The sequence below is a fragment of the Platichthys flesus genome, chromosome 2, assembly GCF_949316205.1.
Source record: "Platichthys flesus chromosome 2, fPlaFle2.1, whole genome shotgun sequence".
NCBI classification, from domain to species: Eukaryota; Metazoa; Chordata; class Actinopteri; order Pleuronectiformes; family Pleuronectidae; genus Platichthys; species Platichthys flesus.
Genome location: NC_084946.1, coordinates 21,901,202 through 21,929,121, shown reverse-complemented (window position 1 = coordinate 21,929,121; position 27,920 = coordinate 21,901,202). Strand labels below are relative to the sequence as shown.

At 41.7% G+C, this 27,920-nt stretch overlaps 1 protein-coding gene across 1 annotated transcript in view; it reads right to left on the bottom strand.

Annotated features, from left to right (window-relative positions):
* LOC133969518 (cadherin-22-like) overlaps positions 1-27,920 on the bottom strand; it is a 66,119-nt gene that overhangs the window by 11,662 nt on the left and 26,537 nt on the right. The window contains exons 5-8 of the mRNA XM_062406055.1: positions 26,709-26,890; positions 25,521-25,777; positions 22,548-22,684; positions 12,836-12,957 (exon numbers count right to left, since the gene is read on the bottom strand). Coding sequence (XP_062262039.1) covers positions 12,836-12,957; positions 22,548-22,684; positions 25,521-25,777; positions 26,709-26,890 — 698 coding nt within the window. The remainder of the gene's footprint in view (positions 1-12,835; positions 12,958-22,547; positions 22,685-25,520; positions 25,778-26,708; positions 26,891-27,920) is intronic.

The following is a 27,920-nucleotide window of genomic DNA, read 5'->3' as shown; positions in this document are numbered from 1 at the left end:
AGTTTTTGAAGTAACTTAAAGCTAGGGTGTATGTTTTTTAAATATTGACTTGTATTGATTTTTATACAATGACAGAGACATTTAAGGAGAAAACGATGGGGAGAGAAATAAGCAAAAACAAACCAATCATACATCCCAACAAGGAGAAATACGAATAACACATATTGTTTGTTATATACAGAAAAATAAGTAATTATTATGACAATGTAATTATTGATTGGTGTCTGATTTACTGATGAGTTTGTATGTAATTTGCTCTAGTTGGACATTTTCCAAAAAAACATTTGCTACAACACTTATTTAGGAAAGATAAAGTTATTTTAATATCAAAATGTAGTCAGTATAAGACACTGTTCAACTCAAACTTACAGAAAAAAAAGAATCTCGATTTCCCACATGAATCTTTGCCAGAAGGAGTAAATATATTGAACAGTTCTAAAGCATATAGACAAATGTGCAGGTTCATTATTTGCTTCGGCCAACGAGAGACACTAGAACTTCAACTTGTAGAAAGAAGAATCACTGGAGGCAAACAACATGACATTCATCTTGTTCAAACATGAAATGTATAGAACAGTTTCCTCAAAGATACAGAATATATCTCAGAATGTAGCCGTGCAGTCAGAGGATCCTGTGACCCCGACTCATTGAACTGCCCGGCTGCACAGACGCTTCAGGCGGCGACGTCACTGTGGCTGACTCACCGATTCCTGCATTAGCTGAGACAGCGGACACAACAATGATGAGGTAGGTGATGGGCTGTAAAGCAGGAAGCAGAAACTCCCCCCCCCCCCCCCCCCCCGCGCCTGTGCTGTTCGGCTGCATTTTATCACAGTGTCTTAAAAGTTTAATCTTGTAAAGTGTGTGTGAACCTCGGAAGAGAAACCCAATAATATTTTTAATTGTAAGTCGATTTCCCCCCCCCAAAAAATACAGCATGTTGTTGCAAAATCTTTAAAAGTCTCAAATCAGTCTCTTGTTTGCTCGGAGCTGAGGAAAACTTTTGTATTTCTAAGTGTAAAAAAATTGTATTTCACAGAGAGGCTGTAATTTTGCCTCATACATTAACAAAAATGGGTACTATTTTAGTAAACATATTTTATTACTAACATCTCTTCATACAGGTATCTAAAAATGACTAGAAGTATATGATTTGTTGTTGTGTTGTATTTATAATATCCAGAATGTTTCCAACAATGTTTAAACCAAGAGAAATCCCCAATTCTAAAGACGATTCATGTACGACTTTTGACTTTAAGGAAAAAACACACTGCTAGCTAGTTGTAAGTTGGCTGTTCTCATACATCCCTTGTAATGGATCAGGATTATTCTTGGCTGGCTGCAACGTTATGTGAATAAAACATTAATACTTGACCTCCAGCGTGAACATGATTTGCGACTGATTGCACCCCATGATCCCAAGCCTCTTCACAACATCCTATAATTATGTTTTTTGTTATTGTTTTGATTGAGATACCCCTAGTGGCCAAAGTTACATATTCTTTGTTTAAATAACATGTTGACTCCTTTTGTCTAGTTATTTTTCTACTACCAACTACTGGCTACTGCTGTAAAGAGCTAACTGGTTCCCTACAGCTTCGTTCGCTGGACTGAGCTCCTCGTTCGATCTGTTCTCCTCCAGCTCGACGCCTCTTCAATCTGCTCCCTCTGTTTATCACTGAGATTTTCCTCCTGCTCAGCATTTATCTCCTCCTCTGTACCCGTCTTCTCCTTTCCAGAAAAATGTGTCGCTCATTCATCATTCGACCGCGAACTGATGATTCAAGCAACCACAGTGTAGGTACACCTCTCACCTTTCATCTGCTTTATTTTCAGTTTATTTTTCCTGTCTCGGTGCGTGTCAGCCTCGTTCACCTTTACTTTACACAAAACTCTGGATTGTGAGTCTGAGCCGTGTCTCTGTGCGTTACTGTGACTAAGAAACTGCCGAGCGCACACTTCCGGGCCCGGTGCGCCTTCACAATAAACCACTTCACAGACACGGAACAGGCTTAGTCATACCCTCAGCTCCGAGGGGCCAGGCAGCCTGTTTGGGATAATATGGCTTACTTTGTAATTACAAAACGCTGTGGCATGATTTCAGGGTAAATCACACGCTTCTTCCTCGGCAGGCTGCGCAATCCACACAAAAGAAAGACACAAGAACATGGAAACGTCCGTGAGGAGCTGCAGCCTCTGTTCCTCAAAATCAACACGTGACCTCACAAACCAATCGTTTCAAATTATTAAATTGAAAATGCAAAGATGACCCCATGAAGGACATTATTATTATTATTATATTACTATAAAACGGAATAAATTGACCTATATTTAAAGTTCTAGACATTTTTAAGCACTGACAATCCAGCTCTGTATAACTGGATCAAAAAATTGTTTTGTTGACATACGCATTAATCTTTCCTCTTATACAAAGATTATATTTGGGGTCGGCTCATGTGGACTTAGCCTTAGACTGCGGGGGGAACTCCCATGATGCACTGGGCCCCTCTCTCTCTCTCTCTCACTACTGGGGAATTCTTCCTGTTAAAAGGTTGTTTATTTTTCTCTCCACTCTTCGCCTCCTGCTCGCTCATCGCAGGAACCGCCGGGCTCCTCTCTCTATAATATTGAAAGGTCTTGACCTACTACGAGAAATGCCTTGAGATAATTCCTGCTGTGATTTGGCGCTGAACGAACAAAACTGAATGGGATTGGATAGCTCGGGATGAACCAGCGTCGTGTTTGCGAGGCGTCAGTGCTCCAGAAAAATTAGCAAATTCATCACATTTCTTTGGGACGAATAATAAACCTGATCTGAATGTGAGTGGCAGTCTGTGCAATTGGGGTCAAAGGATGTGGTCGGTGTGGGGTCTGCTCATCATAGTTCGGGTTCAACGTGCTACTTTTTTGCATTGGATCAGAGTATAACCTGTAATGAGGAGTCCGAACCTGCCACACTACTGTGTGTACCTCATATTACTCATTGTACACCAGGAGGACTGCTTTACTGCAATGCAATTTAATGTTAAAGGTGAATTTATAGTCGATAAGGAAAAGGTTTTACCAGGTCAGGGATTAGTTTTATTTTATTATTGTTTTTACAGTTAACCTCTTAACCCTAGATTACTTTTACATTCTTTTGGGGCTTTTGCGACACGTCTGCATAGGAGACAACTGCCATGCAATAAATGTGTTTAAATGTATTATAATGTATGAATATAAATGTATGAAGTGACTTTCCCAGATGTGTGGATAAATACAAGTTATATCTATCTGTCTGTTTGTCTGTCTGTCTGTCTGTCTGTCTATCTATTTATCAGTATATCTATTAATTCACACAGGACAGTACTCATCATTAACAATGGGTCTGCATTGTGAAGTGGTTTCTCTAGATGTGTCTTAATGGGGCTAACAACCTTTTAATTCCGAGACATGTACAAGTCCTTTGTTCTACTCAGCCATTTTCCACTGCATCAGCCATAAGCGCAGACCCACTGAGCAGGAAGCAGAGGAATGCTCAGTCCTGAGTGATCCGTGGAACATGTGAGCTGTACACCGAACCCAGGCCTGGTCTCTTATCCTCTCATCACTCTCTCCCTCTCAGGTTTATGTCTGAAGGTGAGAGAATAACGAGCAAAGAGACGAAGCCATAAGCAAAAGCTCTATTATCAGCCCATTTCTTTGAAGCAATATGAACAGCAGTGAAGATGTAATAAGTGAGCCGTGATCCGCGTTCTGCGACTGTGCCCTCAGCGGGGGGGGACTCTCAGGCGGCCACGACTTGAAGTGAGCACAAACTGCTGTGGGAGAGAGAGAGAGAGAGAGAGGGGGGGATGGGAGAGGAGGAGAGCGAGCGTGTGGGAGTTTATTGAGCAGCTATGGAGCGAAGCTCCCTGTAGCACAATCACCTAATTAGATTTCTATCAAGCAGTCGCCTTTCCTGACCCCCTTAAATCTCTTGCATCTAAGAGGGGTGTGTGTGTGTGTGTGTGGGGGGGGGGGGGGGGGGAACGCTCCCAAAAGTACAGCCCATCCGTGCTCGAGGAGCCGGCAAGGTCAAGGTCGCGAGAGGGAGACAGCTTCCTCGTTCCCCGCAGAAATCTGAAGTCATGAATAAATAAGAAAAATACACAACAGCTTCACAAAGCCGAGCAAAAGTCACATCTGAAGTTATTTCAAAGCGGACACCCCATGTGGAGAAGTATTGATTTCTCTGAACTGGATTCAACTTGCATGGCTGGTACTATTATTATAGGGGTAGAGTCAAATTAAACACCAACATGTTTATTTCCAATGATCATCCTGATGTTCACATTAGCTGCAGAGATTCTCTAATTTGTAAATAAGATTAAGATTAAGATAAAATGCATTTATTAGTCCCAAACACATGCACAGACATGCACAGGCACACTCATGCAGGTAGGAAACTTTAACTTCTGCTTTTGACCCATCTGGTGCAGGACACACAGAGCAGTGAGCGACCATGTACGGTGCCCGGGGAGCAGATGTTGGGCGAGTAAGGTGCCTTGCTCAGGGGCACTAGACAGGGTAGGGAGACTCTTGGATTTTTGGACAGATCAATCCAGGTTAATCTTTTGTTGTCTCTCCGTGGAGTCGAACCAGAGACGAACGAGAGACCTTCTGCCCATAGTCCAAGTTTCTACCACTAGACCACCGCCTCTGTGGAGGATATATATTAAATTAAACTTGTGTGTGCTTAGGTCGTCGAGCTGGATGTTTATTGGATCGACACAAGTTTTACATTAAAGTGTCTATTTCATATATTGTCTGTAATCTGTTGGTGGTGATAGCAGCCATCATTCACACTGAAAGTCTGAGACAAATCCACACTAGAGTAACTTTACAATGAGTCGCCATCTTCTCGTCCTTCCAATAAAAACGTGCTCTCCAGGAAAATGAGAGAAATGGTGATTGGTTAAAACCCATATAATATAAATCACAAGCAGCCGGGTGTTCGTAGTGTGCCAAAAGAGTTTGGAGTCATTTAACTGAAAAGCAACAAGCAATGTTTTCTCAACCTTGACAAGAACATTTTATTTACCGATACTCAACCACCAGACTTGTTTTTAATCATAATTTTATAATTAGGAGCAGGAAATCCATCCTGGGGACATTTTTGATTTCGCCCGACAAACATTAATTAAGCTTGAGGGCTTTGCACCAGCAGAGAGCCACCGAAGCACCAGAAGAACTGCAGAACAGGACACGTGTCAGACATTGAAAGCACCTAGACCGCTCTGCTGTAAACATTGGGATGACAAAGACTACTGATGGATACTGAACATACCCCGCCTGTCTGGTCTGATGCTTCGGTCAATACAACGTTAATAATTAAACGACTGACGGGGAAAGGCATCAGGTAGAGTAGAATAAACGACTCACGATGTCTTCTCTGTCAAAACACCATACGTCTGTCTGGGGTTTATCTTCCATTCACTTCCGTTGTGTTTTCTCTTTTTGCACCACATTTCTCTGATGTGCATGGAGTGAGTAAGTGTTGGGCTCCTGTGTGTGCGCGTGTGTGTGTGTGTGTGAAGGGAGAGTGTGTGTTTCAGATGGGCTTAACAGTTTCAAACCGACTCTCCCAGGGGTCTGGAGGCTGGCGGTGCCGTGGCCGAACCGAGGTGATCTGTCGCAGTGACCCACTCAGCCGGCTGTGAGACAGCGAGGCAGAGCTGACAGGCCTGCGGTACCCCCGGGCCATACTTAGTATTTGGCTTCCTACCCTGCCTTTTTTTTTCTCCTACACACATGGCAACAATAGGATATCTGTCCCTTCGCATCTAGTCAGATAAATACCATGAGGTGGGCGAGGGACGGCCTGAGAGGCGCAGATTGTGTTCACGTGTCGTTCGGCGCGGCGCAGCAGATTGTGGACGTGGATGCAAGATGGTCGAGATGGATTTACAGCTTGTGAAGATTAATAAGAATAACATCACAAAGCCAAGATATCTATTTTTTGGTCTGATACTAGACATGGCTGAGATAGTTAAACTGCATCATATCTTAAAATCTTTAAAAGAAATTGGTGCCCCAGGTAGAGGCTACGGTTCAGACAGCATGTTCTGAGTGCTGACCCCAAAGCTCGAACCAAGACGCTTGCAGCACCCCCACCCCCCCCCATATCTCTCTACTGCATTCCTATCCTTCTAGCAAAAAATTAATTGAGGCACAAAATAAATTATGTAAAAAAAAGAAATTAGGAATATTCAGCATAGCGATCACCACGGCAATTATTTTTCCTCCACGGCTGGCTTTGTTTATATAAATTTACAGGCAATGAGATAATATGAGGAAAATGATTTACATTTGCATTCTATGGATTTACATACCACCATTATCCAGAGTAACTTGCAATTAACCGAAACAGCAGAACATAATTTGTATGAATATAAATGGGAATAGAAGTTAAAGTGTGTGTGTGTGTGTGTGTGTGTGTGTGTGTGTAAGGAGGGAGGGAGGGAGGGAGGGAGGGAGAGAGAGAAACAGAGAGTTTGAGGCCGAGGGCAGAACCCACTAGGACATCCCTCTATGTCCTGTTTTTTCACATTCGCTGCTAATGAGACAAGAACTCGCTTCCAGTCAAATCCTAAATACAGTTAAAGAAACAACAAATATCTGCTGAAGCATCATGGAGTGAAATATGTTCATAACTAGTTTTGGAATGTATTATTTATCATCGCATGCATAATATTTTATTCAACTCTATTGATATCAAAATGAACTAATACAGTCTCTATATACTGAGAGAATAATTTGCTCCTGAAGACCAAGCTATACGAAACAGCTGTTGTGAAGCTTCCGAACTGAAGAATTAGTCTCGAACAAGAAAACAATTGAAAATACTTTTCTAACTTATAAACATTAAAAGAGTTCAATTCAATCTCTAATGGGAAGTCACGACTACATTGGAATTTGCCAAAACAAAAACTTCTGAGGAAAAATAACACTTTTTCTCAACAAGTTTTTGCACCCATCAGTGTTCTCTAAAGCTCTCACAACATGTCATTGTTGCTTCCTGACAATTTACTAGAAGTGTGTCTCTTCTGACACAAAACACCACAATGCAATAGCTGTGTTGCCCTATTTAGTTTTGGGGTCTTTAAAGCAGGATAAAGGCATGAAACTGTAACTGGCGGCAAAACAAAAAAATGCGGCATTCACAGAGGGAGAGGAAAAAGAAACAACATCGCTCGCTTGAAAAAACATTATTATTACAGACAGCGGGGTGCCAGCCCCAGCTCAAGGACATGCAATGCAATAAAAAGAAAAAAACTTCACATCCAATAGGTAAATAGAGACATATTTACTGTGCAGAAGAACCAGAAAGTGATGTGCTAGAAATGGATTAATCATGCCTTCCATTCCCCCTTATTCCTGCTTACTGTAAAGCTACTTCTTTTGCTATCTCTTTCCATCAGGACATGGACCTGCATAACACCCCGGCCCCGTGGATAGAAGGTGACAAGCTATTTAACACTTTGTGTCATGGCCCTGCCTTGAACTGTGTCCTCAGGCGAAAAGCTGCTTAGCCATTTTTTCTTATTTACTTCTCAGCCAACCCTCCCCCCCCTCCCTCCACTTGCATTCTCCCTCCAAACACAAACAAAATAAGGTTGTGTTGCCAACTCTCAAATGCGATCAAACCCAACCGCGGTTAAAAGGCTTAGGTTAATCTGATTTTCTCTGTGGTTCCACGGAAAGCCCGACCCGAGCCAGGGAGGCTGACACTCCATAAAAGAGACTGGGTGATAACACGGCGCACAACCGGAGACAATGGAGCGCTCCTCATTAGCTCCGTAAACCGGGGGTTGATCTGACATATTAAGAGCGTGTCAGTGGAGGCTACGCGTGAGCAGCATGTGTGTGGGTGTGTGTATACATGTCTTCGTTTCATTGTAGCGACTGCGAGAACAGCGACGCACGGCTGTGTTCATGATATGATCTGAGCAGGGAAAGCAAATGCATAATGTATCTGTATTTTAGACGGCTAGATAGATGGATGGATGGATAGATAGATTACACATTCATGGATTGATAGATACATGATAGATGGATGGATAGATAGATAGATAGATAGATAGATAGATAGATAGATAGATAGATAGATAGATAGATAGATAGATAGATAGATAGATAGATAGATAGATAGATAGATAGACAGATAAATAGATGTGAAACTTAAAATAGCAGCAATAACAATTTTCCCACTTCAGATTTCCGTTCAACAACATAAAGATAAAGTGAGCAAAGTGCACACACACACACAGACACACACGCAAAGGAGGGCAGGCCCACCACTGCTTGACGTCTATTGCAGGGGAAAGCAAAATGGACTTAATTATACCTATTTCCGAGAGCCTTTGCCCTGTATCCAAGTTTCCAAATTGATGAAAAACATTCTGGTGAGACTAAATTGAAACAAAATTGAAGCTCATTTAACAAGCAAACATCTGTTGGCCGATGCTCGTGCCTCTGGTTTGCTCCTTTGGCTGCTTATTTGACTGAATAAATAAGTGCATCCTGGGAAGCAGAAGACATCAAAGTGCTTTAACATGTCAGGCAACGTTCCTCTGCATCAACAGATCCCACTGCTTTTGACTTCTGCCTTTATATTGTAATCTAACAGATCATTTCAGTTTAGTCTTCGCTGCTTTTAGACTATTTCCAGTTCCATTCCGCTCGTGAAAAGGAATAGTTTAAACATATAAAAAACAATAATTGGTTGCACCAGTATTTGTTCGTTGAAGATATTCTTTCACTGTGATCTGACGTTGGCATCATCTTCTGCTTTACCCTGATTTCAGATTGTTTTTCACTGTCTGATGCTTTTACAAATTGCACTGTTCATTGTAACCAAACAAATATATTGTTGGTTATAAACAAGTAACGTGTGATAAGCCTGTAGCTCAGGATCGGTCTCATGAGAAACCTAAAAACAGTTTCTCTTCAAAAAAATATCCTCTGCAAATAACTTTATATTACTTTCATAGTAAACATATGAAGGATGTGCTTGCTGGTGTGTGTGTGTGTGTGTGTGTGTGTGTGTGTGTGTGTGTGTATGACTAAAGCTACAGATCAACTTTGTGCTGTAGAAAATATTCAAATCTCTCTGTTGATGTATCAATGACATTGATTCCTAATGACTGTGGGATATCGTCTACTTTCTGTCACCCTCCTCCAACACGTGTCGTTCCGAAAATAATTGTGTGCTTCTGATTTCAAGACAAAGAAACAAGCCAAACGCTCGGTTGAATATCTGATGTGGCCAAATTGCTCTGATTGGGCAGTAGCCAGGCAACTCAATTACCCCTCAGGAGACCTGGGGTATTAGACGAGTGCTGAGTGACAGCACCTTTTGTATTGTGAATAAAGATCTCAGGTATTGACAGGGAGCAATTCAGCGGCGTTACACTTTCTTCTGATTGCAAAGCAATTTTTTGGTCCAGTGCGGCTAAAGTTGTCAGTGTTTAAATGTAATATTACTCTCTCTGCAATGGAGAATAACATATATCATGTACAAGTAAAGTATTATTATTATTATATATACTGTTGCTGCTATTATTACTATAAACTGCTATTATATTGGTATAATTGCTATCATATATAAATATACATTATATACTATATATACTGTACTATTTTTTATATACTGTCTAACAATAACATTTACCATCATATCATCAGTACTATTACCATCATCTGCCACTGCACCTTATCTACCTATTTATCTTGTGTTTCTGTTCTTATTCTTTCTACTGCAATATTTTATATTTTATATTTTATTGTATTGTATTGTATTTTATTGTATTCAAATGTACCGGCTGCTATGACGACTTAATTTCCCTTCGGGGATGAATAAAGTAATCTATCTATCTATCTATCTATCTATCTATCATTAGTCAATTGATGCACGTGGAAGGCCAAGGTCTCATGAAAAGCCCTTTCCTGTTAATCAGTGGAGAAATGCTACAAATACCAGCTCGACGCACTGAATCCTCCGATTCAAAACATTTTCTACACAACTCACACTCACAGTTTTCAAAGGTAAAGAAGCAGCAACTGAAAGCAACAAGTCGAAACCCGTTTTAAAGATGTTATTCTGAAAACAACATGGAGGAGAAATCTGTTTCCCTTCATGCCCTCCCAGTGGTTACCCCTCCAGGCTGAAAGTGAGCGTTGGAAAGCCTTTGACCCGGGGCTAACCCTTTTTCATTCAATCTCAGCAGGCGTCCCAGACAGCCCTCCGACCAACAACATACAAACAAAGGAGAGTCGATAGAGAAGAGACGAGACTCGAGCTCCAAAGTTCAAGAGCAGTCGAGAGAGAAAGAGAAAGAATGAAAATGAACCGATTATGTACAGATGTTCTTTTCTCTTGTTGACCCCCCCCCCCCCCCCGCTCATGAAAACAGAACACAGGGAAGGATGGAGACAGACACACAGACAGCAAAACTCTTATATTGCCATGCAGGAACTTTGAAATGTCTTCCTTTGGTTTCTAACTGAAGTCTGAAATATTTCACGGCTAATGAGAGCGTTGAGAAAAAAAAAACCGTTCTGTTACATTGCCGCGAGTCAGCAGTGATCTTTCTGCTGGGAGACTAATCATCTGCGTGTGATTAGGAGCTGAAGGTTAATGTGAGCTCCTGCAGATGGGAGAGCGAATGAAGTGAGAGAGATAAGACCAGTCAATGTTGGAGAGTGGCACCGGTGGGCGGCGTTGGAGAGGCACAGGGGGGCAATAAGTGGTTAAGAGTCTGGAAGGGGGGGGGGGGGGGGGGGGGGGCTCGTTACACATGTAAATGCAGCTTCCAGCATGGAGGCCCTCACTTTAAAGCCTCACTTTTTCTAATTATTCCTTTGCTTTGCACATGATAATAGCGTCTAACTTCGCTCAGGGCCGGCTGAATATGTAAGAAGAATAAAACACCCTAATGACTTTGCTCATTTTTAATGGTGATCTTTTGTCCTGAAATTGATTAAACGTATAATGCCCATTGTTTATTTGGTGCGGACTATTGATGGACGATTTAATGTTGATTAATTAATTGAATCCACGACACTCTGTTGCGGATTGACTTTTTGATAAGATAAGATAATATAACATGAGACTTTATTGATCCACATGCTACAGCAGAATGAGATCGACAAATGAATGCAAATTGTAAAAAAAGGCATTGGAATAAAAATGAATAGATATAAAAATACAAAATATGCGCATATTATAAGCCTTTCACTACAAGAATATTGCTTGTATTGACATGTTATTGACAGTGGCAGAGGATGGTGGCACCATTATGTAAAACTGTATTTGTATAATGTAGTATATTGTATAAGAAGATATTGAGATGGACGTGTCAATATATGTGCAGATTAGACTGTATTTATCGGGAGATATTGTAAAGAAAAAGAGTGATTTTTGTGTTCCATTGTTGAAAAGGTACTAAACCACCTGAAATGGAACTTCATTTCTCTGACTCAGAAATGCAGAGACAAAGATGCATTTGACAGTGAAATGGCATCCAGAGAAGAAAACGCTGCCTCCATTCAAATGTAAAATTGAGTTTCAAAAAACAAAATTGTAGTTTAGCACATAATAACCCTGCTTACGTTGAGTACTTTACTCCTCAGTCCTTCCATGTGTGTGATATTATAGATTCACCTCTTCCAGGGTATTTAGTTGTACTCTCATGATTCTTAATGATGAATGTGTCGCAGGGTGAAGTCGATCTTATGAAAAATAATGCAGAAGAAAAAAAGAAACTGAACAGTCGACGTCATTCAACTTGTAATATATCCATGCAGGTTATAAGTAAATCAATAAGTGCCACTCATCTAAAGAAAGGAATGGACACACACTGCTAACTGGGACTCGTCAGTCTAAGTCACAAGTGGTCACAGGAGAAAGGACACTGAGCCCAGTTTCTTATTATCATTGATCTCAACCGTTTCTAAATAACATTTCCAGTGACAACAGACGTCAGATTGAAGTTTGCTCCTTGATTGAGTGACTCACTGAAGATTCATTATTTTTATAGAATATATAGGATCACATTGTTGATGTTGATTTATCATATAAACCTCCCTTCCTTTATATCTGGGTGTGAGGGGCATTAGGAGATATTTGTATGCCCAGTATGATCAGGAGAAGTGATTATAGCGAGCAAGAACTGTGATGTACTTTAGGTAACCTGACTATTGCTTTTATTAACAGTAATTTTACTCTTTCAAATGGAGGCACAATAAAACCATCAAATATATTTACATTACTCTCCGCGAACTTTTTAATGTATGGATACTCAAACAATGTGTAAATAGATTTGCAAATGATCTCCTCAAATGCCTTGTTTGTGATAATGATTTAACGTGTAACGTGCATTAACTGCGTGTTAATCTACTGCTGTGATTAATGTTTACAACTCAAATACAAAATTATCGAATAGATTTCAGCTCTCTTCATATCCATAATAAGCATTGTTTTTTTATATATATATATATATTTCTAAATGTGCTGTGCTCAGTGCAGTGTAGGCTGTGTGCTGTTTTCGTTACTGGCCTTTGAAACAGAAGTAATATCTGTTTTTCAGCATCATAACCAGTCGGTCATTTTTTCATTATGTCCAAAAAACATGTTGTGTAACATCTTAATGTGTCCTCTGGTACAACAGTGATTTCAAGTGCCCTGACTATTGTATCATGAAAAACTGGGCAACCACAGGAACTTGATCACCGCGTTTATCTTTACCTTGTTGCTCAACAGGTAATTTCAAGTTTGACTTCATAGATGTATATATCACATAGAAAACCTTACCTGTCCCGGTTTGGCGTCCTCACATATCGAGGCCTCGTATGGTGTGGCCAGCTCGGGAGGATTGTCGTTGACGTCCAGGATCCGAATGCTCACTGCCGAGTGGGAGGCCATGGTGTGGTTATCTGCAGGAGGGACACAATAAAAAAAACACTTACAATTTGTCTTTAATTCAATTAAGTGTGACGAACTGTGGCAGATGCACAGTGTTTGTTAAGGAATCCCTTCCAAGACTGGATTTTGTGCTTCAAAACCAGTGAGTTTCTGACAAGGTGGACTGAAAAAAATCAGAGTGTAGTTTATCTGGAGTATAGTGGTTAGATAAAGTAGGGGTACGACACTTGTACACTAGTGCTCGACAACTGAAATGACTGAGGGTTCTGAAGTCACAGCCTGTACACACTCAACAGATATATATATATATATATTTACTTCAATCTGTACCACTCTCTACACAGGCTTAAAAAACGAGCCGTGCTTCATTCGTTATTTACACACACGACCGCCTCATGTGGATTTTTTAAATTTCGAGCCAATTTTCTGCAGATTAACTGTATGTACGTAACCACAGGGATCGAGTAATAAGCTTCGAGCTCTGCCAAGATGCAAATGACCGCCCAGCAGCCCGAGAGCCGGACAGATCAGGTGTGGACGTGCACGGCAGCTGCTGCTCGCCTGCCGCTGACCTGCTGGTTTAGCCATTAGCGGCCGGGGGCTTACACGAGGCGTTAGAGGCGCCATCCTCTGCCTTCCTTATGAGTGAGGGGCGAACCGCTGATGGATGCCATTTTTTCCACGAGGACACAGACGCCGCTGACGGGTTTTAATGTAATGTCTCCTCAAAATTGCGCCAATTTCCTGAATAACACTTTCTGGCAGCAGTGGGCGACGTGGAAATGGCAGCGAGGAATCCATTTCTGTCTCCGGGTTCTCACAAGCTGATAATGACACTACAGTGTAGGACTGTTTAATAGTCGGGGAGCAAGAGGCACACCTCAGCAGGGTGATAATCACAAAAAACAGCTTTTGAACAAAATTGCAAAGGCAGTGCTGTAATTTGACGTCTCGCAGCCGCTTCTAAACGGATAAAACAGGAGGAATAACACCGCGATGCACTCTCAAGACATTTCCTTAATGTGCCAGAATGTAAACGTGGGAGTGGAAGAGAAGATTATATAATTAGTACAATGAGAAAACCACTTTAACTTAGCTCGACTTCTTGAATCTTAATCCGCCATTCTTAATCGTGTGATAATGTCTGACTTACTTTCCATTTTATTCATAAAACACTATGTACAGAGCAGACGGGAGCCCGAGGCCCCGAGTGTATCTTTCTATGTGTCTGCACCAATGTGATGTAGAGAGAGGGATAGAAAAGAGAGAGAGAGAGAGAGAGAGAGAGCATTATCACAGTGTTCAATGTGTGATGTGGTGGCTTCAAGTGTTGGTCTGGATATCCTGGTTAATTAGAGTACACAGCTTATGAATAAATGAGTACCCGCATCTGTCACCACCCAGTTTACACATCGGAGTGGCACCCTACAGAAGAGGCAGCAACATGCAGCCGCTCGCCAACACCCACCGACGAGGGGAAAAAAACACACTTAAATCCTCGCAGTTAAAGAGAACTCCCACTGAAGGATGGAAATTGTTGTAATTATGTAAACATAGCGGACAGGTAAGTTAAATCACTCTTCAGAATGAGCACCGTCACATCGACTGACACACGGCCACTACCTATTAAACAATCTGGATGTTAAGGGACGCCAGGTTAGAATTTGCAATTCTTAACGAATTGTGGAAAAGCCTTGAATCTATTGAATCGACAGACCTTTGTAAACAAACTTTAACGGACTGGGTAAAATGATCAATGTCGGGTTCTAGTGTCAATGTGTCACGTTCTAATTAAACTGTTATTGAAGTTACAGAGTCCCCTAGGACGTCAGTAAAACGTGGTACAACCCTGTCAGTTGTCTCAGCGACCCTATGACAGTGAATTGTGTGAGTCAGCATAACTGTGATGGGCAGAATAGAGGACAGTTGTTAGTGTCCCTGCTGGTTCGTGAGCAGATGTTACCCTGCAGCTGGATGGTAGCACGGAGTTCACACAGTAACCAGGCAGGATCTGGTGTTTTGGCATTGGCTTAAAGAAGAGTCGGCGAATGTGGTTGACGCCTGTGACTGAGGGACGCTACAATATTTCATCTGAACCGAAAAGTTCAAAGCCCAAATAACCACGGTGCGTCTGAGCTAAATGCCCAAACAACAAATTAATACAAGTCAACAAAAAACAGACTGGATGTGGGCTGTCCCAGTCACAAAGGAATGAATACATGTAGGCAACTGCAATACAGCTACTTGGAAAGTTTAGAGAAACATATATTACAGTTAACATTGGGAAAAGAAAAAGTTCATTGTTGAAATACACAAATAATTACTTGTTTGAACAGTTGAATACTTCTGGTTTGCCAATAAGCTAATTTTAAATAAACCAGCAACCTTCAGAAAATCACCTGCATCATTGTAAGAAGTCACTAAACTCCCAGCTGATACTTTACATTGGTCCTGGAGACTGGTCCCTCATGAGTTCTGAATTATTTAGCTCACCAATGTCACAAATGTGTATCAATAATTACTTTTCCTCCTATTTGTCCTCACAGCATTTTTCTTTTTTTATATTTCTATCCTATAACGTAGATCTCAAGACCCGAGGAGGTGATGAGTTGGCTTGAATTGATTGACTTCCCCCTGCACACTCATTCATGCCCATAAGGCACCATTTCTATGATTTTCTTCCCTTTATGAGCAGAACTGACGGCAGATGTCGACAGCTGACAGAGGTGGGCCACAGGCGGGAGAGAAGAACAAGTCGAGGTTTACCAGAGAGAGCAATTCAAAGCGATGATCATCAGACTGTGGCAGACGAGCTCTCTCTCCCTCGCCCACCACACAGCTCCGTCCAGCAGTGGCACAGCCGCTAATGAGAATACCGGTCTCAACTAATAGCATAATCCTCACATCAATGCTGGGTTTTAATTGACTGCTTTTTTGCTGGAGCAGCAAGAACATAAATGTACAGAGAGCTTCACAGCAGCCAGATATCTCTCTTCTTCTTCTTCTTCTTCTAATTCCGTCTTCACATTATGCCGCCGTCCCCGCTGTGCCAGAATGAGAACCAGCAATCACGAGAATGCTGCACATTTCTACATTTCAATTCCCCGAATTGAAAACAGATGAAACAATGTGAGGATGCTCCCCCTCCCCCCCTCCCACCCACCCGCCCTTCCTACCCCATTGAAAAACTCTCTCCATGGGGAAAAAAAGGAGTTATTCAGTGAGACAGGTTCAATCATCTGGACCAAGTGGCGCTGTTCTAAATCTGTCTTCAGATAGAGAAGGAGAATAAAAAGGATTTCAACAGATTATTGGCACGCTCGGCATCTGTGAGGCGCACACCAGCTGTTGCAAATCCTTCAGAATGACTAGAGTAGATCTTCCAGGCACTGAATTACACTGACACAACTTCAGGGAAGACACAGAGAGAGAGCGGCTGCGAGAGCGTGCACGCATGTCTTTGCATGCATCCGCGTGTGGGTCGGTTTTTGTCAGGGGTGTCATGCTGCTTGTGACCGAACGGCTCATCCTCTTTCGCTGGAGGAAAGAGTTTGGTATAAAATGTCACTTTTGGCAGGAGGGGGGGGAATGGAAACACAGCTGTAGTCAACAGTGTCTGCTTCGGGCCTCCTTCCTGAGCTGGAGGCCCAGCCATGAAGTCGCAGGGGCTCCGAAGTGTTACGCCCGTTTGTCTTCAACTGCATATTGTTCCAAAATTACACAGATTTACCAGCGTCTGAACAAAATGACTTTCATTGTACTTTGTGTGTTTAAGAAGCAAGAGGCTGTAAACGACCAGCACAGAGAGTTTCAAGTGTTTTCACTCTGAGTTGTTAATGTAACATTCTGGAAATTGGGCAAATTATATGGTGCGTGCTTTATGAAAGAATAAACTTGATACATTTCAACAATTACCCTTTTATCCAAGACAAAAAATGTCCACAAAAGCTCAAAGGAGCTGCTGCTGATTTATGCTCTTATCTGTTGCTGCCCTCAAACAAGGTAACAGAGGAGAAAAGAGCTCAGTCCCCCGGCTTCCATGCACAATGAGAGCCACTCATTTTCATGACAATAGTCAGCCAGCACATGTAACAAAAAATAATATTCACCACTATAAAGATTGAACAAGCTTATCTGATAAACCAAGGATTATATAATCGAAATACGCTTCAAAACAGATTCTCTGTGTCAGCTGCTTTACATTTATTTCCATGACAAAAAAAGCAACAACCTTGTAGGACAAAACTGATGCAAACAACAATCTTGACAAAGCCATCAGGGCAGATAGGTGATGTTTGCTCTGTGATAACACTTTTGCAGAGAAATTATGCACACTTATTTATTAATTCACATTCGACCTCATCCGAATGCATATAAAGTTGTGAAATTGTGTGATATAGACTTCACTGTGTGACATGATTTAGTTTTGTGTCATTTCTTTAGTGGCTGTAATCCTTAAACAGAAACCTTCTGCATTAGCTTCAGGGACAGTTCAGGTACAAAAGTGGCAAGTTTTGATGATTCTGGCGACGAGACTCTTACGCCATTTTCAGATATTCCTTTTACATTTAAGAGCATTTAGGTGAGGATTGGACATCACGTTTAACATTCTCCAACAGCTTAACCAGTGTCCTCTGTGTGTACAGCCTTCTTCTTTCATCCTGAGATATTTATATTCTTCTTTTTTTCAGTTTCATGTCCGTTGTGTGTTAGAAACATGATCAACAACCCCAACACACTCATTGGGAACTCTCCAGAAATTATCCTGTTACATCCACACATGGGCTCACTAGATAAAACTAAATTCTTGAGTCCAGTGCAGGTCTGTAAACTGCATTAATCTATCTGCTCCTCTATGATGTCCACACAGTCTCGATAAGTCACGAGTGAGAATGCGTTTTGTTCACTGTAATGGCATCTCGTAAGAAGAGTCTGTTTCTTGTCAACTCCACTCCCGTAAAGCGTGTTTGAAGCCGTCAGAGCCGCCCTCTTCAGAGAGGATATTAACAACGCACTTTGTTTGAAAACTGAGAAATGTGTCACGGTGACACTTTTCCCGTGACTACATTTCCCAAACCTCTAGAATCAGACTCTGTTTCGAATTCCTGCTGACTCCACTTCTTTGCTAACTGGAGGACGACATGGCCGACTGCCTGTGGAGGAGTTCTCTGAGAAAAACTCCAAATTAATCTGAGCTCCTCAAAAACGTTTCTTCATTCTTCGCTGCCTCTTCTTTTTTTTTAGTTCTCTAGTGTTTTTGGAAACTATTCGAGTGAGGAATTAGAACCACTTTCAATTATGTCAAGGGGAAGTTTGATTCACTCCTATCATCAATGTAATCAAGAGATGTTATTTCTTAAGATTTAAGTAAGTCTTTGTCTCCCCCGTTAGCCAATAGATATCCTCTTAACCTGCCAGGGAGAATCTTTAAGTGCCGACACATTGGAGCAACGCACAATCTGTCAAATGAGTATTGAGGGTAACCGGTGTTATTATGAATATGGTGGTGGATTTGTCGAGTTTGTGTTTCATTAAAATTCACCGAGTCGGGTTTGAATCATCAATGAACAGGTAATGAAGCAAGCAACCAAAAAGTAGACTTTATATCTATCCCAGCGGAGGCTACGAATCTATAAAAAACATCAATAAAAAACACACACAAAAAAAGTTGAAATAACCCTGATGACAGTTGAGTGTGTCTGAGGATCCATTTACACAATAATTTGGGACCAATACAACAACTTAACAATTTAAGTGCCAGGAATTTCCCACCAGCACTTAGTACCAAACACGATGAACGACTGCTATTTGACTGATTAGTTATAAACTCTCCGAGTGTAGGAAAACACATCAGTGTTCAGGATCTCCTCCTGCTCCACAACTAGAGCCAACGGAGCCCAACAGTGGCCGCTCACTTTTTAGAATGGCTCTGGTTCACGGAAGAAAATATCCTGTTTATTTTTCTCTTTTGTTGTTTCAGAAGATCCTAAGAAAGATAGTTTGAGGCCTGGAAGACGGCCGACCAGCAACTAGACAAATCGTGACAATAAAATGTTGATTTGGAACAAAACATATTAGAACACTGAAATAAGGGCAAAGGTAACGCTACATATGAGGCCTTTCCAAGCCTCTTCTGAAATACTATTGGGTAGTAATATTGCGTTGCAACAGTTTGTGTCTTGTACAAATTAAAGGAAAGCCCAACAGGAAGTGAGTATTCAGGTATTGGGACACCATGATGTCATCAGTGAGCCGTGGTATAGATTCTACAGGTCTCCTGGCTCTGCTGGAGGGAAATGACCTGACTCTTTTAAACAATTGTAACCGCAATTCTATTTGTCAGAGACATTGGCTCGACACATGAGGATTGTGGGTAGTGCAGTTCTTCTCCTTGACACATTTTTCTTTCAGTCTCGTGGCTTCTACAGGAGAATATGAGACTGTTTCACAATGTCGCTGCTTGTGGTTAGTCTACCTTGGATAGTTGCACTGTTGTAACCATAATCCAAATCTCTATTCAGTAGGCGAATGGGATTTCTACTTCTACAAACACGCAGTAGAGCTCAATGTTCACTGGTGAGAGATTCAGGAAAACAGAAAAATGTCAGCCAGGTCACAAACTCTGCTCCTTGATTACACATTATTATGTTTCCCTGGCCTCATTGACATTTGAACTGCGCTTGCATCTAAATTATCCTTCTGAGCAGAGCACTGTGGACCCTCTGTGGTGCAGGATTTGAGAAAAAATAATAATTGCATCCTCTGAGCTAGATTTTGTTGGCAACTGTCCTCCCATTTTGACTTCTAGCCTAACACGACACATCCCTTACTCCACAAACGGGTCTGGCCTTTCTTCATCTGCTCTTTGGTGTGCATTTGTTTGTCATAGAAAACGTATTCTGTGGAAAATGTCGTCCCTAACAACATTGCAAGAGATAAGGACTTTTCGAACTTCTTCGGTATCTTTTTGCCCTCAGGGTGATGCGTCCCCCGCCCCCCCCCCCCCCCCACCCACACCTGTCTGGGTAAAAAAAAGGTGATATCATACTTGCTATCAGTTCTCGAAAATTATGTGTCACTCCGACTTACCCTGATATGTTTCTATGGAGAAGCCTGTCAGGAAGTACGAGTACCCTGGCTAGTGAGGGGGCAGTTAAATACTTCTCCTGTACTATGGAGCTTATGTGTTCTCTGGAAAGGAGACGAATACTACTTGAATTTGAAAACGCGCTGTGTGTGCATGTGCGTGTATCATCCTCGCGGAGCCCACAAACACACGGGCAGAACGTGTTGTGTGTTTCTTGCAGTTTTGTGTCTGCGGTTAATCCCAGGGCGCCGACATGAAGAGCTGTCGGGGAAGCTGTTGTCACTTGTCCGCTGCTGATGCGCTGCGGCAACGCAGCAGTTCAGAGGTCGGTAATGGACTCGGGGAATGATTAAGGTTTGTGCTGCAAAACTCTGGGTTTTCACAATGTGCTCAGACAAGTTGACCTTGTGGCTCTCCAGCCGTAATGAGCACAGAGACCCGACAAAATAAATAAATAATATCCAAACCATTGTGGAGAAAATGAGGTTCTTTCTCAAAATAGTCCAGCAAGCTTCTTCACAATATGCATCCTAACCGCACCCCCGCTCCCACCTCTCTCTCGGCCCTTTTTTCCTCCTTTTCTTTTCTATCTCCGCCTCCTGTCTGTGCATCTGCAGCTCTCGGGACTCCGGGAGCTACCAGGTGATAAAGAACCACCGCGGATGGGAATCCTGACGGTGCTGACCACGGACTCTGTCAGTGCGGATGCTTTAACTGGAAGGCAATGTGAGAGGCTTTATCTGTCAAGTCCAGGCATGTGTTTATGTCTGATATTGGAAGGGGGGAGGGGGGGGGGGGGAGTAGGGACGCTTTAAATGTTCAATTAACATTAAAATGTGCCTATGACATCATGCCAAGCACAAAGACGGCGAGCACAAAAGCGCCCGAATTGCTCTGGGAATTACAGCTTGAAGGAAAAAAAAAAAAAAGAGAAAGACTCCGAAAGTCTAATTTTGTCTTGATGTTTGTGTTGGGTGAGACTGCTTACTATTCAGTTTAGGCCATATTGATTATTGCAGTAATCACAGTCTGTGGCTTTATGAGAGGGAAACAAATATGAAGACATTTTAAAATCGGCTTTGTTTATGTGCTCTGTTTTTCTGCTTCCGTCTCGTGTGCGATGGTGGCTACCAGTTAGATGCAGAATGCAATCTCCCATGCTTTCACTGCAATCCCAGACCCACTTCATCTGTGTAAGATTGAAAAAGTGTGCAATAGGCCTCCTCCCTTCTCAAGTTTACTTCTAATGATATTGTAATAACTTCCCCCCCCCCACCAGTTTCCCCAAGTTATTACATTCTCCGTGTTCTTTGCTGTGACAACAGAAGCCAAAGAGATAGAAAATATATAAGTTCTGTAAGCTCGTCATTCATTCTCAGTTATGTGTTTGTCTGCTCACCCACTTTTACAAGATTGGTGATAAAATTGTATTCGGATGGTATTTCCCAACCTGGTATCGGAGAAATGACGAATCAGGAGCATTGACGACTACTACTCAAGACCATAATGGCCGTGATGGGTTGACAGAATAAATAAAAACTGGCTCAGTGATCAGATTTTCCACAGACGAGCTATCTTGCGTGTTGATAGATGGAGATTCAAGAAAAGATGACTCAATCTGAAGAACAAAAAATCATCTTCACTTTCAGATCAAGTAAAAGATCTGCATATATATAGTTGGAAGTTTTTTCAATGGTTGGTTCACAGACAAACAACCACAAGTACATCCTGAAAAATCTATATCCTGATTACATTTCACTGCAATACAGAATATTTTACAATGAACCTTCTCCTTAGTTAGTTTAATCAGATTTCACCCCATGACTCTTCCTGTATCTTGGTCTCAGTTGCAGCTACCGACAAAAGACCTTTTTCTATAATTAGCGTTACATCCCTAGTCTCTGTCTTAGTCAATGCTAAAAGCCACAACACTCCGCTGCTGGAAAATGTGCCAAAAGCTTCAGTGGCTAAAGATCAGTTTAGGTTTGTCTGCCACATCTTATCATCCCCAGTGACATAGTGCGTCAGTCGGCAGAGCCATTTTAACTTTGTTGTTTTGAACGCTGTAAAGAGTTCAAACAAAGGCAAGTAGTTTCAATTTGAACAATTTCATTCGTCATTATCGAGGTTTGCTTGTTGTGTTTGTTGGCAAATACCTGATACATTAACAGTTATTGTACATAATCAAAATAAAAATCAACTATTTGTTAATTCTATCCCTTTTATATTAGTGTAATCACAATTATGTGTTTCTGTGAGGGTTTGTTTTGACTTGTCGCGTACAGTGAACATTTCAAAACAGAACTTTGAGACACATTTCCTTCAGATTTAATCAAATTGAAGAACCAACATATTTACAGCTACTAACAGAAATTCCATTGAGCAAAAAAAAATGTCGCACTAGGATAATTTAGCGCACACTCATTCTCGGCAGTGTCAAGATGTGGAAACCAGCGTGATGAGCTCAATTTGAAACGGGGGGGGGGGGGGGGGGGGGGGGGGGGGGCGACTCACCTGCTTCCACAGCCTTCACAGTGATATTGTGCCAGCCTGCCGTCTCCCTGTCCAGAATCTTGCCCAGTGTGAGGGCCCCCGAGTCCGGATCAATATGGAAGATCATCTCCTGGTCTGTGGTCCGATCGATGGAGAACCTATTACAACAGACAAGAAAAAGTGAGACATACTATAGATGTTGAGAGAGGGCGAAATATTAAGTGACAGGCAGGTGAGGGAGTGTAGAGGAATTTCAATTTTGACGTAAATTGAGTTTCTTTTTTTCATTTTGGCTTTGCAAGGACTGTAACTAATTCAACTAGGGGCTGCACTAAAGACCAACAACCTATACAGAAGGGACCTGGCTAAAGTAATTATGTTTTAGAGGCATTTAAAGGAGACTTGTCACAGGTTCTGTGACTTATTAGCGCAGAGTCCCTTAACTGCAAGTAGCTGCATACTGACTCTTTCTTTGCCTATTCAGAGTAGGAAAACAAACATTAAATTTTCATTGTGTACTTTAGAGAGTAACCCACAAAAGCAGCATTCCTTCTATTGGGTACTCGGTGCTCTCAAAAGATTGGTGAGTCAACAAAAATCTGCTGAGAGGTTTCTTTGTTCTTAGTTCCTCATCACACGCGCAGCTGGCTTATTCATGCACACATGACTGTAAAGAGATAAAAAAAAAAAGACCACGGGCATCATCAGCCTCTCTGACAAACTCGCCAGCCGGCGCTCCTCCGGTCTCATGAGACTACTGGTCACATGATATAGATATAAAAGGTAACGTTAGGTGAACCATATGATTAACTGGTGGGTTATAGAAAGCACTACATGGCTGGTTTCTTCATATATTTGTGTTTACATTTGGGTTTTTATTTATTTATGAATCTAAATAATTCAGTCTGTTTATGAATTACCTTTTGTTCTGTTTATATGTCGTTCAGTGACTAGATTTGGATGAACTGCCCTGAAGATAATCTGGGTTTGAAACAAATTTCTGCCTGTTTGCATGAGAATCAAAGGATCCAACAACCCGTGCTGTGTCTAAGACCCTGACGTGAGGTGACACACCTCCACACAGACACACATGCATCCACCATGTAACGTGGTGTAATAATTTACTCAATCAAATTAAAGCTCCCACAATAAACTTTTAGTTTTTGTTGATTTAGGCGCGTCTATGGAAACTCGTCCTATTTATTGACTTTTTCAGCCTGACTGACGAAAATGGTTGATCTTGCCTCCCAGGTTATACGTCCCAACCACAGACATTAAGAACAGTTTATAGAAAAAGAAGCCTTGATTGTCTCAATTGCTGTTGCAGCTCATAAAGAGGCAGCAATATTCAAATCTCATCGTTTCATAACCAAATAAAAGCTCTGTGTCGGGGTTTTACATGTTACCATTTAGGGCAGTTACTGGATTTGACTGGTTCATATTTACACCTGCCACTGAAACTTTCTTTCAATATATTAGCTGCAAAGAAAATGTATCTTCCCTGCACCAAACCTAAAATTGTTCTGTACAGCCTCTTGTGCCAGCTCTCCTTCTTTCCTAGATATTGGATTAAGACAACAGCCACAATAAATAATAAATAAAGGACAAAAATAAACCATCGCTTTCCAGTACAGTACATGTCAGGTTTTATAGACTGGGAGTGGAGGTTGGCATCATCCCCGTGGTTTCAGTCTTTCTCTAGTTCTTTCTCTGGTTAACACAAAAAATCTCCCACCGTCAGAATCAAACCACTTCCATCTGTGGCGCAGACCCACAAACTTGGCTGCTTCACACATGATTTTGCCACATTGACATAATGAAGGCAAAACAGAATTGACTGTGTATTCTTTAAAACTGACAATAACCTCCTGTTGTGTATTCAACAGCACATTTTGTCAAGTGCTTCCAAATGAAAGCTCGGTTGAATCCTTGTCTTCTGTCAGGTTTGGTGTTTATTTCATGACAAGATCTGTTTTCAGTTTGCTTGAGCTGTCGTACAAAGTGACATTGGAGATCAGATCCATAACGCACACACTACGTATCATTACACATATCTCACACAATAGCCTTACCCTGCAGGGGGCTAATTATGTGGACTTTAAAGTGCTATGTATTGTCAGAAGTCATGAGCTTGCTAATTTCGCTCTGTAGGTGGCTCCTCGCCAGCCGCTCAGCCTCCCTCGCTTCCCCTCCCTCACACGTTCACACACTCAAACGCACACACACACACACTCTCAGTCATATATGCGGCCGCACGTATCGCACACACTTCCAGCTCTGGGCTGCCAAGACTTAGATGAACAACAGCGCTGCCACTGTGTTGTGCTTTATTACACCTGGATCTCTGAGCCTCATGCATTTTTAATCAAGGTAATTTGCACAGGCCCTGCGTGTGTCGGCGTGTACTCCGTCAGATAGGCCGTCTCGGGCCTTATCTGTATTCCCCTCTCACACCGCAATTGCTCTTCTGGAGACGTATAAACCGCAGACCTTGGTACAGAAGATTATCAGATGATACTGTTTTTATCACACACAGTGATCTGAGAGAAAAAAAGAGACGTACTGCACGGCTGCATTCATTGTGCCAGTCCCACTGGTCTCTGTTCTCTTGGGCTTTCACTGCACCAAGCTATTGTTTCAAGAATTCATTACAAATCGGTTTATAACTATCACCAGTGTTTTGGCTGATATTTAGTTTTATCAGGTTAGCTGCTGGTGTAAAAAGCAGATTAGTACTGAAATTATCTAATTATTGTTTTTGTCTATTTTACATCAATTTGAATTAGAAGTACAAAGTCAGTACTGAGGGGTCATTGAGTCTTTATCTATTACAATTTGAATGGTAGTGGTTTAAATTCCAATGTGGGTCATAATCTTAACATTGTCCGGTGTTATCAGCATGCACAGTATACATCAATTTAATGTTAACTGCCCTGAGTCTGATTCAATGTGACAGTCGACCAATTAGATACTTTTTCACATCCTTCCTCTTACCTGACGGGTGTATCCTTCACATCCGGATCTCTGGCAGTGACGACGCCGACCAGTGCGCCTACTTTGGCATCCTCCTGCACCTCCATGATAGTGCCCTCTGCAGGCTGAAAGATGGGCGGCTCATCGATGTCCGACACACTGACCCGCACGATGGTCTGGTCCCGGAAGGTGCCCAGGTCCACGAAGCGGGGGTCAACGTGCTTGTTTACCGCCTCCACCACCACATTGTGTGTGCGCTTGCTCTCAAAGTCCAGTTGCTGGAAGATAGGACGGATGGCCAGAGGGTATAACTACAATAATACTAAAGAATATAAGTGATGCAGTACAGATTCCAGTGAGAACAAACATCCCATGATCAAGATGATGGTTCGCCTCAAGTTATCATGATGACAGAAGCAGCAGCAAAAGTCATCACTGCTGTTGGCTGTGATGGTTAAGATTAGCATTTGTAGAAAACTGAACAAATTATTATTTTTTTTACACACAATGGAAATGTAAAATGAAATGTGGCTAGAACCGATGGTAATGGTATAGTGGCTGATTTGTTGGAGGCCATTTTCTAGCACAAAGTAGCCATTTCTTCATTCTCCTTTTATGTTAAGCTGTAATTGCATGTAGTGCTGAAATAAAACAACAGAAAAATCATCTAGCATCATGTTTGCGTGGAGTTATGAATGAATTTGCAATAGGAGTTTTTGTCCTCACATTTTCAACCCTGTTTGTTTGTTGGGTGATTAGTTTGTTTGTTTGTCAGCAGATTTACACAGAGCCTACTTAACAAGTTTCCATAAAACTTGATGTGGCCCGTACAGAGTCCAATCACTTTTGGTGCAGTCCCGGGCGATGGTTGTCAATTTTCCATTCATGGATTTTGATCAGGCATATTAAGGTGACTGATCTGTAGGAGTGTGTGCAATTTGTTATTGATCCAAATAAAAGATCTGGAGAACCAATAGATTTAAATGTTGTTTCATAGCAAAGTTCAAAGCCAAGATCACGTGGATTCCAATCTTCAACAGTTTTAGAACTATGTCTAAATGAACATGCAGTATCTAAGGGTAACTTTGTGCATTAGAAAAGCTATGTGCTCTTCTAAGTCTTATTTATTTTGTCAACATTCTGTTGGTGTCCATTGGTATGACTTTGCCTCCGTGGTGCTAAAAACAAAGACCTGTAAATGGACTCTACCTTCTTGATGGAGACAACAGCTTCCTGGGTCTCCACATCAGTGGTGACCTTGAAGAGATCACCTCCCTCTATGATCAGGTAGCTCATGTCTGTGTTATCTCCCATGTCCGCGTCCGTGGCTATGATGCGTCCAACCGGTGTCCCCAGAGCCGCCCCCTCCGACACAGAAAACTGGTACATCTCTGGTGTGTGGAGGACAGAGGCATATGGACAGAGAAAAAACGAATCAATAACAGTTAGATTTGCCGAAGCCACAGCAGAATGAGGTGGGGGGGGGGGGGGGACACTGTGTATGTTTATGTGCAGAAAAACAGCACAGCAGAAGAAGAATGAGAGACATAGGTTACATGGAGAAAAGTAGGAAAAACACCAGTGGAGGGAGGAGGAAGAAAGACAGATGCTTGGCCGTAGGTAGAAAAAGGGAGAACGGGAGGCGAGGATATTGGTAGAGGAGATTGATAGGGACTAGAAACAGAAACGTGGGATGAGGAAGGGAATGAGATCGGGACAGAGAAATAAAGACATAAAGAGAGAAGAGGACAGGTAATGGGAAAAAAGGAGGACGACTCCAGGAAACTGCTGAGAGTCGGATCATTACATTTACACATACAGACATTCACAGACTCACATTATCATTTCGACGCTTTTCTACAATCTAAAGATATCGTATATCCCGTTTTGTCGTGTTGTGCTCTAACCCACGACACCAGCCTTATGTCTCACTGACACATTGCATTTAATAACAGTACACTCTTGTTAAAATGTAATTTGATTAATATGATTATAAAACGTAAAACATTTAAATCAATTAAATGTCAATTCGATTCAGATTCAATTTCAAATTGTAATTTTTTATTGTATTGGGATTATGAAATGCATGTGTTAAATTGAAGCCATGTGGTGTGCACGAGCACGAACATAGCGTTTACTTATCCTAGATCCTGAATGTGAAGTCACATTTCAATTGACATAAAAGGGCCGGGGGTAAACGTCTGCTCGAGTTCATCATGGAGAAAATAAAAAGGAGAAAGAGTAAGACGATACGGTAAAACTTTAGTCTCCCCCAGAGGCATATTATGTGAAAAAGAACTCTTTACATATACAGAGTGCCATCTTCTTTTTGCATCCTATTTATGACTCTGCCTTCCAAAGTGTATCTATCCCCAGAAGCATTCAGTGGAGATGCTATAATCCTGCCGGGTTTATCCCTCT